The sequence below is a fragment of the Vipera ursinii genome, assembly GCF_947247035.1.
Source record: "Vipera ursinii genome assembly, chromosome: 15".
In the NCBI taxonomy this organism is placed as follows: Eukaryota; Metazoa; Chordata; class Lepidosauria; order Squamata; family Viperidae; genus Vipera; species Vipera ursinii.
Genome location: NC_139528.1, coordinates 371,805 through 388,766, shown reverse-complemented (window position 1 = coordinate 388,766; position 16,962 = coordinate 371,805). Strand labels below are relative to the sequence as shown.

The window sequence follows — 16,962 nt, the reverse complement described above, 5'->3', positions numbered from 1 at the left end:
GTCCATAAACGGCCGGGCGTTGGCGGGAAAGCGAGTCTCAAGCGACAGGGCAGCCCCCTGGCTTCTCAGCTGGCAGCAGCCCTGCTGCCAGGGGGGCACGGGGAGGAGCACCCTGCTGTCTGTGGGACCACCGGTCTGAAGCAGGGAGGCAGGAGGTCCTCGTCCCTGACCACAACCATCCTCCGGCACGTTCACACCACGGCAAAAGGGCTGGGAAAATGGAGGCATGGCCAGTCCAGAGCCCCAGGTGTGGCAGGCGGCTGGGTGGGGCCGGGCGTCTTTCCTCCCTCGTGCACAAACACCCCCCCCCAACCCTGCTGGCCTTCTGCTGGGGCTGGATGCGTTCCAAGGGCTGTTTTCACGAGCTACCTTCAAAATATTTAGCCTGACAACTCCAGCGAGATGGGCTCAGACCCACAACCGGCTGCCCTTCGTGTTTGGTCAATAAGGAGGGGGCAGCCATAGGTGCAGACGCTTCCCCCAACCCGTTCAAGGGAGGGATTTGGGGGGAGCCCTGAGAAAGGGAGCAGGAAGCTGGAGGTCCGCTCACTTCCTCAAGGTGCCCCCAGCCTCTTCACATGGCCACTCCAAGGTGAGCCCCCCCCCATCATCAGAGAAGCAAAGCACCAAAGGCCTTTCAGCTCGCAGGAGCAGCTCTGGGGTGAACAGAGGCGGGGGGGGGCTCGGGACAGAGGCAAGGAGAGGGCTGGGAGGGGGTCAGATTGTGGAGTCTTGCTTCCTGTCTGCTCAGGAGCAAGAGGGGATTTAAGGAACTCCTGGCCTTTGACCTTGACCCTTCAGGAGGCAGGGAAGGAAATTCCTCAAGGCAAACCCCGAACTGCAGGAAAGTCCTCCCCGTCCCGGACCTGTGTCGAAAGTCACCAGCCTGGACATTATTCCTGCCATCAAGGTGGGGCTGACTTTGAGCTGCCTAAAGGGAGACACCCCCACCCCCCCTCTGGATTCTGGGCCCCAACCTTGCAGGACTCGCCAGAGTTGCAGAGCAAGGGGGAGGCTCCCTTTGCCCCCCCTTTCGATGACGCCTCGTTTGCTACTTGCAGCCTCCCCCAAAGTCTGGAGCCAGAGCTGGGGCGCTTTTGGGGCCGCTACGCTTCTCCCCTCCCTGCAGGTGCTTTTCCACTGGATGTGGGACGCCTGATGACCCACAGGAAGCTAGATGGCTATTGCGCAAGGGTGCTCTTGCCCTTTAATTTGGGGGATTTCCTCTCCCCCTCCCGCAGGCCAAGTGTCCCGATCCTGTCCTTGGGTCAGCTGTGCAAGGAAAGTGGCATCTGCACAAGAGCTCTCAGCACTGGGAGTGGGGTGCCCCCTGGTGGCCAGACCTGGCCCCTGCAGCCAGCTGGAATGGAGGAGGAGGAGGAGGAGGAGGAGGAGGAGGAGGAGGAGGAGGAGGAGGAGGAGGAGGAGGAGGAGGAGGAGGAGGAGGAGGAGGAGGAGGAGGAGAACTGCCTTTGGGGTGACTTCTTGGGTCCAGGCCTGGCTCTCCCTGCATCAGTCACACTCAACCACCTCATTGCTGTGGCTGCTTTGCAATTTGAATTCGAACCAGTGAAACACAAAACCACAAAATGCAACATGCAACACCTTCAAATGGTGTTTTTTTCCCTTTTGGCAATATGTATTTAAAAAAAATATTACAACAGCCAGGCACTTGCCCAAGGCTGTTTTTGCTCAGATGCTTGAGGACTGTTCTCCAAACGAAGCAGGGGGAACACGGCGGGGACGAGTGGGTGGAACAGCGAGGGGCCCTCCCCATTGCATTAAAAGGGTCTCTCCCCACAGCCATGCAACCACCAGTCAAGGAGAGCAGAGACCCATTGGATGCCCCATCAGGGACTCTTCAAACTCCCCCCTCCCAAAAGGGAGACTCCGTTCCTCTCGAGGACCCCAGCGAGGCTGCCCCCCCCCGTCCATGGCAGCCTTGCTGGGGCGTGGGGGGGGGTCAGCACACAACAGCCTCTTCCTGGCAGGTCAAGAAGGCAAAATGTTGAACAGGAGGAGAAGGAGCTCAGGTGATCCCCGGGGGGGGATGGACAGGGAGGGACCCTCCTTCCACTGTGTCTAGCAGCTGAAGCCCCCCGTTTTCCATTGTGGCCATTCAGAAGAGCCAAGCGCTGCCTCCTCCCTCCCGTGACCGGAGAGGACGCTGCCATCCTGGCCTCTGAGCATGGGCAAAGGACGGAGGGCAGGTGGACGGGAGCCGATGCTGAACTCAGGAGCAGATGCTGCGACGCCTGCGGAGCAAGACCACGGGGGTGCTGGGCTGGTCTTCCTGGTCACTCTCGCAGTCCCGCTGTAAGGAGCAAGGAAGGCGAGAAGGTCAGGGGGGGAGGCAGCCCCCCCCACTCCTCCACACCCCTCCCAGGCAGTGAAGGGGCTTCTTTGCACCCACCAGAGCTGCCGCCTCCTTCTCCAGCTTCTGCTGCTGGCACAGGAGCCCCAGTCGGCAGAGACGGTTGCAGGCCGAGACCATGTGGTAGGACAGCTGCGGAGGGAGGAGAGAGGGTGAGGCTCGGACTACGTGGCCCATGAGGCAGGTCTGGGGTGCCAATTGGGCTCCTCTGCTGCTGAGCCTGGGGCGGAATGGGGTGCAGCCTTCACCTTCCACTTCCGGCGAGCGTTGAATTTGCGGAAGTTTTTCATGTTGATGGAGGAACGGCTCCGGTGAGCGGCTTGCTTCCGGGTGAGCGGCTGGAGGGGCAGCAGGAGAAAAATCAGAAGGAAGGGAGGAAGGAAGAAAGGGAGGGAGGGAGGAAGGGAGGGAGGGAGGGAGGGAGGGAGGGAGGCTTACCTTGATCCAGGGATGGAGGAGAGATTCAGCTGCCGTCATTCGGTCCCTAAAACACAGACCAAAATCCGTTTTCCTCTTTGTGGGCAGAAGGGAGGCAGGAGAGGAGGAGAGACCCCTCAGTATCTGCTGCCCCCCACTTTTAGTTTTGTGGTCCTTATTTTCTGCTCAAGGAAGGACATTGCCCACCATCGGGGTGCTCTTCCCCCTCTCTTTTCCGGAGAGGGCAGGAGGGCTTCCCCCCATTTCAGTCACCTGGGCGCCTTCAGCAGCAGCTTCTGGATGAAGTCCTTGGCCATCTCCGAGGTTTGGCTGAAACACTTGGCCTCGAACTCGTAATTCCCGGAGACCACGTTGGAGAGGGTCTCCTCATCCGTCTCCCCCTGGAATGGGGACATGCCGCTCAACCTGGGGGGGAGGAGGGTTTGGGGGCACATCAGAGCCCACCACACTGGACCAGAGATCCACCCTCAGCCTGGCTCCAGACAGAAGGAGCCCCACAGGTAGGAATCCAGAGATTGCTCCAAAAGGAAGGCAGGGAAGGGGATCGTTTGGGGGGATCCAATCCCCAACTTTAGACTTACCCACTTGCTTCCATTTCCTTTTTAAAAAGCTGGGCAAATTCCAGCAAAGTTTCCTTCGCCGGCCCCTCGGAGGCTGTGGCTGTCTTTGCTGCCCCCAGAGCCAACTCCATCCCCCTGGGAGTCTTCTGAGAGCCCCCCCCCACCAGGAAAAACAACTGCAGGTACTTACAAGATGTAGGTAATCACCCCGATGCTCCTAGGAGTAAGAAAAGGGAGAGCTGAAGGCAGATCAGGGGATCTCCTTGGCCAGAGGTCATTTCTGCCCCCAGTGACCTTGGCGACCTTGTCAATGTCCACACAGGGAGGGGTGGAACAAAGACTCCCGTCTCCCCCTCCTTTACAGGAAAGGGCCCACAGGCTTTCCTCTCTGCAGCTGCAGCTGAGCAGCCTCAGAGGGAGAAACCGCCTGCAACCACTTCCTGACTTTCCTCTCCCCACTCTGCTTATCCACGGCCTGCAGGATGCCACTAAGAGGGCCCCCCCGGCCTCCCCCCCTTGGCTACCTCTTACCACATATCTGTGGCTGTGCTCAGGGCCTCGTAGTTGATCACTTCAGGAGCTGGGGAGAAAGAAATTGAGCAGAGGAAGTAGGAGGCCCAACCTGGCACCTCAAGAACTCTACTGGGGCTCCCCCCCCCGCTGCCAACATCCTGATTCCTTCATGGCAGGAGAAGGTTCTCAGGCATATAAGGTGGCCCCTGCTTCCCCCAGAGACAGGGGTTCCCTGCCAAAGTGGAGGTCCCCTTCTCCACGCAAGGGCTTGGCTGCTACGCAAGTAGGGCTTCGGAACTGCCCAGGCAGCCGTTCCTGAGCCCCCCTATTCCATGGGCCAAAAGCCGTACCGATATACTGGGGGGTCCCACAGAGACTTTTGTAGGCCACCCCCTCCTCCAGCTTCTGCGCCAGCCCAAAGTCGATGATCTTGATCTTGGGGTGGGGGGCCTCCTTCTCAAGCAGCATGATGTTCTCTGGCTGTGGGAGAGACGGGAGAGCGGTGGGCTGGGCCTGCAGCCTCTGTCCAACCAGGCACCAGCATGGGGCACCCCAGAAGCCCCCCGGCAGTACCTTGAGGTCAAAGTGAGCAATACGGCGGGCATGCATGTAGGCCAAGCCCAGCAGGATCTGCTGCAGGAACTCAATGGCTTCGTCCTCGGAGACCAGCTCCTTCTCCGCAATGAAGTCGAAGAGCTCACCGCCCTGGATGCTGTGGGGAGGCCGGGAGGTGGGGATGAGGGGCTTCTCAAGCACCCTACGGCCCCCCGGGAAGGGCCCTCCTCCCGGGCACTCACAACTCCAGGATCAGCACCATCTCGGCCTGGTTGGCAAAGACATCATAGAGGCGCATAATGTTGGGGTGCTGAAGCTGCTGCAGGATGCAGACCTCGCGCTCCACCTGCTCACGGTCCATGCCCAGCCGGCTGCCTTTGCGCTTGCGCACCTTGATGGATTTGGCCGCGTAGAAAATGCCGGTGCTCCGTTCCTGGCAACGCCGGACCACCCCAAAGTGCCCGCTGCAAGGGGGAGAGGGCAGAAAGGACGTAGGGCGGGGGATGAGAAACCAGACGCTCCACGGAGGAGCCTCTGCTGTTCTGGCAGCAGTTGAGCCATCGGCAGGTGCAGCCAAGGTGGGTGATGAGGCCCGGGAGATGCCCAACAGCCTTGGGGGGGGTCAAAGCCCCCCCCTTCACCTGCTTGCCTTCCTCCTGGTAGTGCAGGGGAGGAGGAGGAGGCAGAGCTGGCCTCTCCAGTCTCCACACCCTGCAGGCCTCACCTGCCCAGCGTCTCCAGCAGCTCATAAAGCTCCTCCACACTGCAGTGGCGGAAGGGATCCGCTTGGGTGGCGCTGGGCCTGGCCTCGGTGCCCACGAAAACCTCGTCGTCTTCCAGGCTGCACGGGGGGCCCTGAAGCAGCAGCAAATGGGGTGCTGAGTGGCAAAGAGGCCCCCTTGAAGCGTCTGAGGCTGGCACCTGAGCTGCAAGAGGGGAAGGGCTGGGGTGCCAGGGTGGGCCCATGTGGACAGAGGGTTCCCAGGAAGAGACAAGGGGGGGCAGCTGAGCCCTGGGCGGGGGGGGGGTCTGTGGAAGGGGACTTGTGAGCAGTTTCCCACCCTCCAATTTCAGTCCCTCCAGCCATTCTACGCAGCTGCAGTTCACAAAATCTGCTTTTGAATCCAATCCATTTCTGTATTGGGAAAGGGGGTCCCAGCCCCTTTCTGATGGGGGGTCCTATTTCTTCCACCCTGTCCCAGACACCTTGGGCAATCTGCAGGCGGGAGGGAGGGGAGGCCTGGGCCTGGTTCCCCCTCACCTGGATCCCTGCAGCCACCGGGTTGCCAGGGCGCACTTGGGTCCCATCCCTCGCCATCAGCTGCTGGGGAAGCAAGGAAGAGGCTGGCTCTCTGCAAGCCACAGGCCGGCTCTTCTGCCTCGCGCCCCCCTCCGCCCCATCCGAGCGGGAGGGGGGCTTTTCGCATCCCGCGTCACGTCAGGCTGCCTGCCGGACGGATCCAGCAACCGGAGAAAGGCATTTCCGCCCTGCGCTCAGGACATCTTAAGGGAGGAGTGAAGCAAAGGGGGTTCTTCCGCACCCCGCATCCCGGGCCCGCCCTGCTGGACGCCAGCCCCGGGGAGGAGGAGGATTCCCTCCTGTGGTTCGGGCGGCGGATCGTCCATGCCAGGCAGACGCCTGCCCGGTTCTTGGGGCAAAGCCCCCCCTCCCCGAACCCCTTACCCCACGCGGGAGGCTCCTCCCCCTCCTCTCTCGGCCCCTCGGAGAGGGACCCTCCGGCCGGCGGCTGCAAGGCTCCCCCTCCCGCCGGGGGCGGGCAATCGGCCGCCTCTGCTTCCTGGTGTGTGGAGCCTCGCCGCCCCGCGGGAGGGCGACGGAGCTGCGCAGCGCACCTGCACAAACGGCAGAGTCGGGATTTTGGCTGGAGGTTCCCGGAGCCCCGAAGGGAACCCACCACATGCCCGTCGGCGGTAGGGTCGATCCAGCAGGCGCCTTCAGATGCTCCGAAGGAGCGGGGGACCCCACTTACCAGGGACCTTAATTCCCCGTCGCCGCGGCCACGGGCTCCCTTGCACCGATCCAGCTCTCCGCTCGCAGAATCGCTCAGCCAGCCCCGGACATGCGGAAGCGGCGGCCCCCGAATGTTCCAGGAAAGGCAGCTGGCAGGACCGGCTGGCCGCGCCCTGCCCCGAAGGCAGCCTCCGGCGTGCCTGAGCGCTCCGCAGCCTCTTTTCCCCTCTCTTCTCAGCAGCCGCTTCCCCTCCTCGCTCGTCTCCGGGGCTGCAATCAGCAAAGCTTTGCTGGAGGGGGGGAGGCGGAGGGGGGGCGCAGATCGCTCAAGAAACGCAAAGCCAGCCAGGCCGGGAAGGCAGGTGCCTGGAGGCCGCGGGGATCCACAACAGGGTCTCCCTTCCCGAGGCCCCGATTCCCCCCTTCCCATTGGCCGAGGCTCACCCCAAACACCTTTGGGCCAGGCGAGGAGGGCGCCCCGGCCGCTCCCCTCCCGCCCGTCAGGCCTGCCCCGCTTGGCAGAGGCAGGGCGGCGGGCGAGGGGCTGCCGCGTCTCGGGAGGCTGACGGAGTGTGGGAACAGCCCGGCAGAAGGAACTGGAAGTCCCACCCTCCGGTCTCAGAAAGAGCGAGGCGGCCGGAGGAGCCTCTTGGGCCAGCCGATAAGAGGCGCCTGGTGATGCCTCTTGAGCCAAGGAGGGTCTCAAGGGGACGTCGCAGCGGGACCGGGGGCGGGGCGCGGAGAGAGCGGTCCCCAAAGACAGGCGCCCTCCAGGCCGCATTCCTTTCCCGGCGGGACGCGGGCTGCCTTGTCCCCTGGAATCTGGCGCTTTATTCCTCCCGAGGTCGACTTCCAGGCTCCAGCCCAGAGAACAAACGCCTCATTTAAGGCGAGGGAAGAGCCGGGGCTTAAATGGACAAATGTGTTGCAATTCCCGGATTCTTGACCCTCTTCCAATCTTTTCACGCAGGCCAGGAATTTCGTAAATACGGGGGATTTTGGCTGGCGGGCAAGGCAGGCGCGGCCGAGGCCTGGCTCCGCGGTCAAGCTTGGGGAAGGGGCGCTCAGCAACCACCTCCAGGACGAATCGCAGCCCGCCCCCTCTCCTGTCCTCCGTCCCCGCAAACAAGCATATTGTGTTTTTGTGGTGCGATCTTTTCCCAGCACAGCCCACCCTCTCAGGGTACAAGGCTCCGTCGGCGGGGAAACGAAAACAAATCTGCCAGCATTTTTGGCAACTTGAGTCAGACCGGATGAGGCGGCTGCTGCTGCTTCTGCCCGAGGGAAACGCAGAAACCCTCCGGTCTCGCCCGGTCCAAAGAGGGGGAATTCCCACGTCCAAGGCAGGGAGCCCTGAGCGCGACCTGGCCGCTACAGGGAGACCTTGCACTCTCTCCCCCGTGTCGGGGCCCGATCTCTGGGAAGCGCTAACTTCCAGGTAACTCCGGTTCCTCCTTTGGCTCGGCCCGGCTCTTCCCCCTCCACCGCCCCGAGAATCAGACCCCGCACCAGGATATCCAGCAAGCCTGAACGCGTCCGCCCCTTCAGCACCAACCCCACCCCCCCGGGGTACCTACGATTCGGGCACCGGAGGGAGCGCGACCGGAGCGCCCGCCGCCGCTTCCTCGCCGAAGTGCGCTGGAAGCCGCCCCCGCGCCGGGACAGCGGCCGTTCCCCCCCCCCCCCGCAGGCCGGCTCAGCCCCTTTGCGCTGCGTGCCAGACCCTCCTGGAGGAGGAGCGCCCCGGGGGCTTCGGGAACCGAGCTCTCCGCAGGGTGACAGCCAGCAGCGCTGCGGGGGTGGGGGGGGACAAGAAAGGCCCCTTTTCTCCGCTGGGCTCGACTGCTCGAGCCCGGGAGGGGGGCCCTCGAGTCCGAGACCCTCCCAGGGGGACGCTGATGCCACACCCGCAGCTCAGTGAGCATCTTCCCGCTGGCCGGGGATCTGGAGAGCTGGAAGGCCAGCCGAAGAGGAGCAGAGGTGGGCCACCGATGGGGTTAAAGCCCTTTTGTCTTCCACTGACAGATCCACTAGGCAGGATGAGACCTGTGCCCCCGAGAGCCAAGTCCCGGGGGCACGTGCAGCCCGTGGGGGGGGGGAGGCTCATCAGGGGTGAACTCTGGGCTCTGGACTCCCACCAAAGAGGGGAAAGCATCCCGATGGGGAGCTGGAGCCTTTTCCTAACAGGAATACCCCCCCCCTGCTTAAGGAGGTCCTGCTTTGCAGAAATGGGGAGGGGGCGCTCCAGCACAATTGCAAAGACAAGAGCCACCCTCCCCACAACAGCCCCCTCCCTCCTTTCTTAAAAAGTCTCCTTGGACTGCAGCCCTGGGCTTCCCTTGCCATCTCACCCTCATTCCCCACTCTCAATTTAATTTTTATTCCCCTGTAACCTTTTTCCACAGACAAATTCAAAAAGGAAAAAAGAAAATCAATTACTGAATGAGTTTTATTTTCAAATATTCAAAATAGGGACAGGGTGCCTTCCTAAGTACTAAAGTGTCCAGGGAAATAAACCGAGATCTTTTAAGAACCCCCCCCCCAAATACAGATACTCTGCAGCAAAGATGGACGTCTGTCCGCTGAATGGGAAACGGCTACAATCTGAACAGGAGGTCAGCAAAGACAGACCGCCAAAAGCAAGGCCAAAGAGGGAGGGGGAGGGAGGGTGTAATAGAGTCGGCTTGGGACTTCAGGAGCAACTGTGAGGGGCAAGGCTCACTGAGAGAGGGAGGGGGGCACATAAGACACCATTGTCCTGGCCCCTCCAACCCCCCCCCTTTGCTCTGTCTGCATCTGAGAAGGTCCATTATGTGAAAACTGCTCCCCTTTTAAGGACTGGTCTAAGAACACCAAACTCAGCAAGCTATGAAAAAAATCTGAAAAGGTGGGTCTTCTGGACAGTCACAGACCTGGCAAGAAGGCTCACCTCTGGGGGGGAGGGGGGGAGGAGAAACAGAGCAGACAGAAACCTCCAGTCTCTGGTATGCTCCAGGTAGCAGGGAGGCTCTGAGGACAATTAGCCAATGGGGCATTGCCAATTCATGAAAACAAGACCTTGCCTTGGCCAGGACCAAGAGGCTGCGGTCAGGAAGGGGAGGAGGAAGGAAGCAGCCCCATAGCCAAGCAAGACAGCCCCCTGCCCTCCAGGTAGGATGTTCTCAGGGCTGGGGTGGGGTGGGGTGGGCAGCCATCCCCAGTCCAGACAGGGCTCCCCCCTGCCTTGGTGGCTATGTGAAAGAAAAGCAGCTAGAGGGAAATCAAGAAGTCTCGTGAATCAAGGGGGTGAGAGCCCCCAACTCAAGCAGACACGGACCCTCTGCCCTCCGGGGCCCCATGTTGCCACATGCCTGGCTGCAGGGCCTCCAGCGGCTGGCAGGGCAGTCCACCCGGCAGTCCACCCGGCAGGCGCTGCTGCCTTTCAGAACAGGGTCCCGGGCTGGCCGTCCTGCTCGGAATCCAGCACGGCTCTCCCGGGCTGGGAAGGGGCTAAAATCCGTACTTGGCCTGGGTCTGGCGCCTGCTGAGTTTGTTCTCTGCCCAGCTGTTCTTCAGCTCCAGCTCCCGCTCTTTCGCCTGGGGGCAGGGAGGTAGCGGGGGGGGGTCAGCGAAAATGCCCACGGTGGAGGCAGCGAGCCAGGCACAGGGGAGGGGGCACTGCTGAACAAACAAAGGCCTCACCTGGTGGATCAGGTAGGTGATCTGGTGCTTCCTTCGCTGCTGCCCTGTGGGCTGCTCCCCCTTTTTCTGAAGGGAAATGGGAAACTCAGGGCCCTTGGCCCAAGAAGCCCCCCACCCCCTCCTGCTTCTCAGGGCCCCCACCCGGGAGGGAGGGGGCGGCCCGGCAGACCTTGCTGAAGGACTTCATGCTCTGCTCCTCGGTCAGGGACTTGGTGAGCCACTGCTGGACTCCGCTCAGCTGGTCGTCGCCCTTGATCTCCACGAAGTTGATCTCTTCTCGCCCGCGGTTGCGCTTACCTTGCAGACGCTTGAACTGCGCGAGGGGGGCGGGAAAGGGACACGGGGGTCGGACCAGGCTCTCCGATGCGGGGCGCGGAAGGCCCCGCGGCCCCCTCCCCCAGCAAAAGGGCCAGCGAGGCTCTGGGCATCCAGAGTGGGGAAGCACCCACAAGGGGCTCCGCGGGACGGGGGGGGGCGAGGCTCACCGCTTCGTCGTCCATGAAGGAAGAGGGGGCCGCGTCCGTGCTGCCCTCCGGGGGCGGCCCCAAGCCTGCGTCGCTCTCCGGGTAGTAGCCCCCGCCGTAGTAGCCCTGCGGGGAGAAGCCGGTCAGAGCGGCGCCCGGGCCCTCCCGCGATACGCCCCCCCCCGAGCCCCGCGAGCCCCTCACCGCGTAGGGCGCGCCGTAGCCCGGGCCGGGCGCGGGGGGCCAGCCGGGCGGGGCGGGGCGGGCGCCGGGCGGCGTCTTGAACTCCAGCGGGGCGTCGGCGCCGTCCTGGCCGTCGGGCTCGGTGCCGGGCGGGAGGTCGTCGGGGAAGGCGGCGGGGGGCAGGACGGCGGCGGCGGGCGGGGCGGGGGGCGGCGGGGCGGGCGGCAGCGGGAAGAAGGGCTGCGGGGCCTCCGCCTCGCCCTCCTGGGCCACCTGCCGGGCCACCTGCCGCGCCGCGCTCTTGGCCGCCGCCTTGATGGCCGACGGGGAGGGCGGCGCGGCGGGGTCCGTCCTGCGGGGCGGCGGGGCGCGGCGGGGCTCCGGGAGCAGCGCGGACAGACCCCCGGGCCCCGCGGGCCTCTTGGCCGCCGGAGGCTCGCCCGGCTCCCGCTCCGGCTCCTCCTCCGAGTCGGACTGCGAGAGAGAGAGGGAGAGAGAGAGGCGGTCAGGCGGGCGAGCGGGCAGGCGGGCGGCTCCGGCCCCGGCCCCCGCTCACCTCCTCGGGCAGTCGCGGCGCCGCGATCCGCACCGGCTGCCGCTTCTGGGCCGGGCCGGGCCGGGGCGGCGGCAGGGCGGAGAGGAGCCCCCCCGGGCCGGCGGAGGCCCCGTCGCTCTCCTCCTCCTCCTCCTCCCGCTCCTCCTCGCTGCTGGCGTAGGCCACTAAGGACATGGCGGCGGCGGCGGCGGCGGCTACGCGAGTCCCAGGCTTCCCGCGGGGCGCTAGGCCGCGGCTCCCCCCATGGCAACGGCGCCCGCCGGAAGACGACCGAGCGCCCCTGCCGCCCCCCCGCGATCGGCCCCGGGCGGCGAAGAAGCCCTGGAAGCAGAAAGGGGCCCCGCGCCCGCCGACCGCCTTCCTCCGCGCTCCAGCGGGGAAGTGGACTACCGCTCCCAGAAGGCCCCGCGCCGGAAGCCGCGATCGGTCGTCGGCGCTCTGGCCGCGCGGGGCCCGCCGGGAAACCCAGGACGGGCGGGAGATTCCCTCGCCTCCCTCCAGAGGGCGCCTCTGCTCCCGAAATCCCCCGCGCGGCTGGAGGGGCTTTTGCCAGGGGGGGGTCTGCCAGCAGAGCGCCCCGGCCCGCATCGCCCCCGCCCCCTTGCCAGCCCCTCCCCGGCCCCTCCCCGCAGGCGCCCCGCCCGACCCCCCGCGACCCCCAGGCCGCTTTCTGCCGGGGGGGCGGCGAGGGCGGGGCCAAAGTAGCCGCTCGGGGGTCCCGCCGCCCCCCGCAGGAGGGCGCCCCCCCCCCCGCGCCCTCCCCCGCGGGCCCGCCCCTCGCCGCTCCCCCGCCGCGCCCCCCGCGCCTCCCGGCCTCCCTCGCCAGGCGCCTCCGCCCGCGGCAGCCAGGCGTGGGGAGAGCCCGGCTCGGAGCCCGCGCAGCGCCCGTCGCTCGGGGGGCGCCATGTCCCGCCCCGGCCGCCCGCGCGACTTCCAGTGCGGCGACCTGGTCTTCGCCAAGATGAAGGGCTACCCGCACTGGCCCGCCCGGGTAAGCGCCGCCGGCCTCCGCGCGCGGGCAGGGAGGGAGGGAGGGAGAAGCGCTGCCCGGGCCTGGCCTGTCCGGCGCGGAGGGGGATCTCCCGGCCTGGCTGGCTCCGGGCGCCGCGCTGGAAAAACCCGGGCCGAGTGGCCGGAGCGCAGTCCGCCGTCGGCCGGGCCGATCTGCCAGGAGAGGCGGCGGGTGTCCCGCTGGGAGCCGCGTGGGCTGCTTCGGCCCTCGGCCGCCCTGGAGGGGGCTGGGGCGGGCGGACCCCGGCGGGAAGCGGCCTTTTCTTCGGATCGCGCTGCCGGGGAGGGGTCCCCCTCTGCGGAAACGGGGCGCGCGCTGGGTAGGCAGGATCGGCGGCGGGGATGCGCGGCCCTGCGCGACGGAGAGCGGGGTACGGGAAGGGCCAAAGGTTCGCTTGGGCAGCAAAGTGCTAGTGGCCGAAGAGGGGTCTGGCAGAAAAGGGGCAGGCTTCGTAGCAGCTTTTCCGGGGGGGGGGGACGACTGGCCTCCCCTTATCTTGCACCCCAGCACGTTTTTAATAAGGCCCTTCCCTCCTAGCGATGTTGCAGTTGAGACTAATTAGGACCCCAAATGTGGCCATTTCTTGTGAAACAGGCTGCCTCTGTGGTTTTCGGTTTGGACTTGCAGCGTGTTTTGTAACCCTGAGGACTAGAAACGAGGCTGTTTTCCGACCTTTTTTTTATAAAACAGTGGATTGTGTTGTTGATCAAGTCAAAACAACAGCCGGGGCTCTTATGCAAATACAGCTGAGATCGGTTTGATATAAAGTCATCCTAAGTTCAGTTATTCAAGGACACCCCCAGCCGTGCCAACGCTGGGCCGGGCCTGCTGACCTGGGGGTAAGCGCCGTGCCAGGACTGGCAGGTTTCCTTTTGAGTAAGGGAGTGCTAAGGTGCGCACGCTGCACGCCCACCTAAGGAAGGTGAACAACTGGGGGAGTTTTCCTAATGTGTCCCGCCTGCCTTTGCCCTGGAAGTTGCACAGGGGAATTCTGGGAGTTGAAGTCCCAGCTGCCAGGGTTGGGAAATGCTGGTTAAACAGTCTAGTGACCACAGCGATGAATCACCGGCAGCTTTTCTTCCTGAATCAGAGCCCAACTGACACCTGCGTTGATCAGGCCAGCGAAGTGGAGGGAGGGGGTTTTTAGGGACCGTCGGAGGCTGAGTTGGCCCCTGGGTGCTGAGGGTGACAGAGAAGCGGAAGAGGGGGCGGCTCCCTCGGGGAAAGAGCCTAAAGTCCCGCTGGGCTTCCTTCCTAACCGCTGGAGGGGAGGGGAGGGGGCCTCCAAAGAGGGGCCTGGCCTTTCCCCAGAGCACAAAGGAGCCATCAGGGGTTTTAATCCAGAGGGGCCCTGCTGGAATCCTGCTCTGCAGCTCCTGTGCGGCTTGGAGGGGCTCTTCCTCCCAGCCACCTGGGGGCCTGGGGGGGGGGGGTAATGAGTGCGGCTGTTGCCCTGAACACCCACAGCCTTTGTACAGAAAGAGCCAGGAACCTCTCTCTGCCCCTGCCAGCGGGAAAGCCACCGTATCTTGGGTAACCATGAATGAAAGTTCTACCGCTTTCAGAGAGGCTGGAAGTGATCGTGATTGGTTAGAAACTCAGACAGGGGAGCAGCAGTCCTCGGAGGATCCCAAGATGCCCAAATGGTTGGGGGGGGTGTCTCCTTCCCACCCTCCGGGCTTCCTGATTGCGGTAGGCAGTGCCCCCAATTCTCCCAGAGATACTGCGATGCCCTCCAAGGTTTAGCCTGGGCTGTGTCTCCATCTTGCTGAATCTCCCCTCCTCCCTGCCTTGGCCCCTCCCCATTGGAAAGGGTTGCCCCCCCTTTGCAGAGGGGCAGCCCCCTTCCTGGCCCCTGCTTTTGCTGCTGGAGGGGGCCTTTCTGGGAGACCTGGGCATGGCCTGACTGGCTGGTCAAGGAAACCCAAGCCCCGGAGGGGGAGGGGCTGGCCTGGCGACTAAGCAGAAGCCACCAAGCCCTGGGCCAGGAGCAACCAGGATTGGCAGCCGGGCCTTCTTGGAGGAAGAGCCGGTGGACGGATCACCTGACCCATTTTGCCTGTTCACAGGGCTGGGCCAGGTAGTCGCTTGGGCAAAGTCTGGCTGACTTCCGGAGAAGCCTGCTTGGGTTGGGCACGTGCTGGGGCTGGCGGGCATCCAGCGTGCAAAGGTAGACTGCCTTTGTCCCTGGGCGCTCTGCCTTACTCTCCAACTTCCTTCTTTCCCTGAAGAGGCAGCTTGATGGTGGCTTCCAGGACCAGGAGGGAGATGGCCCAAGACGCCCCTTTGGGGGTGGAGCCTCGTGTCCCCTTCCCCCCACACACACAGCATCTCCTGACCTGGGGGGTGAGAGAACACAAATTTGGCTTCTCGAGGTTCAAGTTTTCTCGATTGTCATATTCTGGGTGTGCGTTCTCTGGAAAGTCAGAAGTTGTGTGAATCGAGCTGGGCTTTGTGGAAGAGTTTGCAGGGAACAGAGGGGTGCACTGAAGTCTTCACCCACAAATGCGGAAGTGAGGAGAATGCCCGGGGCTGAACTGCCCCCCCCCCACCGTTCCTGCAAAGTCCCCAGAGCAGGTGCTTTCAGGCGGGGAGGGGCCTCAGACCCACTGCTCCTTCCATCCTCTCTCTTGCTGCCCAGGGGCTGTGGAGAAGGGCGAGCGAAGGGCCTTGCAGAAGGGGGGGTCCTTCCCCTCTGCTGCTCCTCCCCACGGCCCTTCCGCCCCCCCCCCAGCTGCTGCAAAACCAGCTGAGTTTGCTCTGCCTGGTTGGGGTGTCTAGACAGGAGCTTAGGGAGGGCCGGGAGGTGCCAGGCCCAGCCAAGAGGGCATCCGACACCCCCCCCTTTCTCTCCCCCCACAGATTGATGAGATGCCGGAATCCGCTGTGAAATCAGCCTCCAACAAATACCAGGTCTTTTTCTTTGGGACTCATGAGACGTGAGTAATGCGAGGAGCCGTGCTGGATCAGGGCCTTCCTGCTCCCAGGAGGCGCCCACGGAAACAACCCCCCCCTCATCCAATGATGGGGGGAGGGGCATCATCCCTTCCTTAGCCCTAGAAGGTGCTGGAGGGGCATCTCTACTCACTTTCTCTTCCAACGGCTAGGAAATGTGCCCTCCCCGCTTTTCCAGTGCCCTTTTAATGCCAGCTGAGTCTGACAATCTCTCCCCCCCCCCCCGCAGGGCCTTCCTGGGCGCCAAGGACCTCTTTCCCTACGAAGAGTGCAAGGCGAAGTTTGGCAAAGCCAGCAAGCGGAAAGGCTTCAGCGAAGGCCTGTGGGAGATCGAAAACGACCCCACCATCAAGGCCTCGGGATACCAGGTGGGTGGAACAGGGCCAGACGGGGGCTTCTGCTCTGCTGGGGGCCCCGGGCTGCCTTGGCCGAGCCCTCCCCCCGTTGCTCTGAGACCTTTATAGCTACGAAGCGTCTGGGGGGGGCAAGGCCCCTTCGGCATTAACTAGGCTGATAAAGAGGGAAGCCAGGGCTGAGTTCGCTTCCCCTGGGGAAACCGAGGCAGCCTTGGCCCTGCGGCCCGCTGCCTCCCTTCTCCCCCGGGGCCCTTCCCTGGTGGTTCCTGCTGATGGCAGCTTGCTTTGGCAGCCGGCTCAGAAGAAGCGCCCCCTGGAGGAGGGGAAGGCCAAGGAGGAGCCCGAGGCTGCCAGGAAGGGCAACCGGGAAGGCAGCAGCCCCGAGGAGGAGGAGGAGGAGGAGGAGGAGGAGGAGGGGGAGCTGGTGATCGATGAGCAGGTCATGGAGAAGAACCAGAAGGCTGCCCACAAGAGGCGGGCCCGAGAGGCCCCGGAGGTAGGGGGCCTGCTGGCCTTGGCGGGAGGGTGGCCCCGGGACCTGCCCTCTCTGCCCCCCCTTCGCTGAGAGCCGCTGGCCCCCTTGCAGGACCCCTCCCCCAAGCGCGTGAAAGACGGGGCGGAGCAGGCGGAGGCGGCTGGGGAGAAGCGGAGCCGTGAGGACGAGGCGGCCCAGGGAGCCGGGAATCAGAAGCTGGCTCTGCTGGAGGCAGGGGGCGAGGGGAAGAACGGTGGGGGTGGCAGCCCCCCTGTCGACCTGCCCGGAGGAGAAGAGAAGAAGGAAAAGGCTGCCCAAGAGGACGACGAGGAAGAAGGAGAGCAGGAAAGCAGCGATCATGAGAAGAGGTAGTCAGGCACGGTGGAAAAGGGGGAGCTGGGTGGAACCTCCACGGACCAGCAGAGTCTATCTTGAGTATCACCTTGCTGGGGGAGGTGGCAAGTCGCAGATTGCCTACGCAGAACTCAGTTTCCGTCCTCTTCTTCTTCCCCTCCTGCAGCCCGTAGCCGGCCCTCTGCTCTCCGGCCCTCTCCGGCCTCCGGGTTTCCCTGGTGCTACCAACCAGATTGCAACATCCTCTCCTTTCCGTGTCCGGTGCTGGGCGAGAAGGGAGCGCGATCCGACCTTTCCACCCCAGGAACAGGAAACGGTCTCTGCCCAGCCCGCCTGCATCTCTCCTGGCCGGCCGTTTCGCCGGTCCTACGCTTTGAGTTAGTCCTAGTTTCTAGAGGGAATCTACTGATGGGTCACTTTGGAATAAACGCAGCTGGATGCCTTTTTAAAAAAAAAAACAGCCGTGCACTGTCGTTCCCTCTTTGGACAACAGGGGCCGCCACGGCTGCCTCCT

The 16,962-nt window shown here is 64.1% G+C and overlaps 3 protein-coding genes across 11 annotated transcripts; 1 reads left to right on the top strand and 2 right to left on the bottom strand.

The window, feature by feature from the left end:
• Positions 1-1,590: 1,590 nt before the first annotated feature.
• LOC310647468 (death-associated protein kinase 2-like) lies at positions 1,591-8,024 on the bottom strand. Of its 6 annotated transcripts, none has more exons than XM_083374777.1 (15): positions 7,990-8,024; positions 6,432-6,682; positions 6,125-6,294; positions 5,702-5,764; positions 5,165-5,295; positions 4,683-4,904; positions 4,459-4,597; positions 4,236-4,365; positions 3,904-3,952; positions 3,563-3,589; positions 3,065-3,217; positions 2,813-2,858; positions 2,623-2,712; positions 2,414-2,506; positions 1,591-2,314 (listed from the first exon to the last, which is right to left on the bottom strand). In XM_083374777.1, the coding sequence occupies exons 4-15, from the start codon at positions 5,756-5,758 to the stop codon at positions 2,234-2,236; spliced, it is 1,218 nt and encodes a 405-aa protein (XP_083230903.1). In that variant the 5' UTR covers positions 5,759-5,764; positions 6,125-6,294; positions 6,432-6,682; positions 7,990-8,024; the 3' UTR covers positions 1,591-2,233. The 6 variants fall into 6 exon arrangements, 5 of the variants coding, with proteins under 5 accessions (XP_083230903.1, XP_083230904.1, XP_083230900.1 ...); XM_083374778.1 differs by having other exon boundaries at positions 5,702-5,761; XM_083374774.1 differs by lacking the exons at positions 6,125-6,294; positions 7,990-8,024 and having other exon boundaries at positions 6,357-7,941.
• An 819-nt stretch (positions 8,025-8,843) lies between these two features.
• On the bottom strand, positions 8,844-11,863 carry PRCC (proline rich mitotic checkpoint control factor). Its single transcript, XM_083374349.1, has 6 exons — positions 11,297-11,863; positions 10,762-11,214; positions 10,579-10,683; positions 10,263-10,406; positions 10,094-10,159; positions 8,844-9,988 (listed from the first exon to the last, which is right to left on the bottom strand). Exons 1-6 carry the CDS (start codon positions 11,468-11,470, stop codon positions 9,902-9,904), a joined length of 1,029 nt encoding a protein of 342 aa, XP_083230475.1. The 5' UTR covers positions 11,471-11,863; the 3' UTR covers positions 8,844-9,901.
• A 228-nt stretch (positions 11,864-12,091) lies between these two features.
• HDGF (heparin binding growth factor) lies at positions 12,092-16,912 on the top strand. Of its 4 annotated transcripts, none has more exons than XM_083374676.1 (7): positions 13,883-14,654; positions 15,171-15,247; positions 15,493-15,631; positions 15,912-15,965; positions 16,011-16,115; positions 16,206-16,462; positions 16,615-16,912. In XM_083374676.1, the coding sequence occupies exons 1-7, from the start codon at positions 14,550-14,552 to the stop codon at positions 16,619-16,621; spliced, it is 744 nt and encodes a 247-aa protein (XP_083230802.1). In that variant the 5' UTR covers positions 13,883-14,549; the 3' UTR covers positions 16,622-16,912. The 4 variants fall into 4 exon arrangements, with proteins under 4 accessions (XP_083230800.1, XP_083230799.1, XP_083230802.1 ...); XM_083374675.1 differs by having other exon boundaries at positions 16,008-16,115; XM_083374674.1 differs by lacking the exon at positions 13,883-14,654 and adding an exon at positions 12,092-12,287 and having other exon boundaries at positions 15,912-16,115.
• The last annotated feature ends 50 nt before the right edge of the window (positions 16,913-16,962 follow it).

Bases quoted from the DNA above. Each gene is read 5' to 3' on its own strand.
- LOC310647468 (XM_083374774.1), bottom strand. From the start codon at position 7,193: ATGCGGCCTGGAGGGCGCCTGTCTTTGGGGACCGCTCTCTCCGCGCCC. The intron at 5,296-5,701 runs GTGAGGGGGAAC...CTGCTGCTTCAG, and splicing joins CGGTGGCTGCAGGGATCCAG to GGCCCCCCGTGCAGCCTGGA. The intron at 2,507-2,622 runs GTGAAGGCTGCA...CTCCCTCCGCAG, and splicing joins ACGCTCGCCGGAAGTGGAAG to CTGTCCTACCACATGGTCTC.
- HDGF (XM_083374673.1), top strand. From the start codon at position 14,550: ATGGTGGCTTCCAGGACCAGGAGGGAGATGGCCCAAGACGCCCCTTTG. The intron at 15,248-15,492 runs GTGAGTAATGCG...CCCCCCCCGCAG, and splicing joins TTCTTTGGGACTCATGAGAC to GGCCTTCCTGGGCGCCAAGG. The intron at 16,116-16,205 runs GTAGGGGGCCTG...GCCCCCTTGCAG, and splicing joins GGGCCCGAGAGGCCCCGGAG to GACCCCTCCCCCAAGCGCGT.
- PRCC (XM_083374349.1), bottom strand. From the start codon at position 11,470: ATGTCCTTAGTGGCCTACGCCAGCAGCGAGGAGGAGCGGGAGGAGGAG. The intron at 11,215-11,296 runs GTGAGCGGGGGC...TCTCTCTCGCAG, and splicing joins CGCCGCGACTGCCCGAGGAG to TCCGACTCGGAGGAGGAGCC. The intron at 9,989-10,093 runs GTGAGGCCTTTG...CCCTGCCCCCAG, and splicing joins TCACCTACCTGATCCACCAG to GCGAAAGAGCGGGAGCTGGA.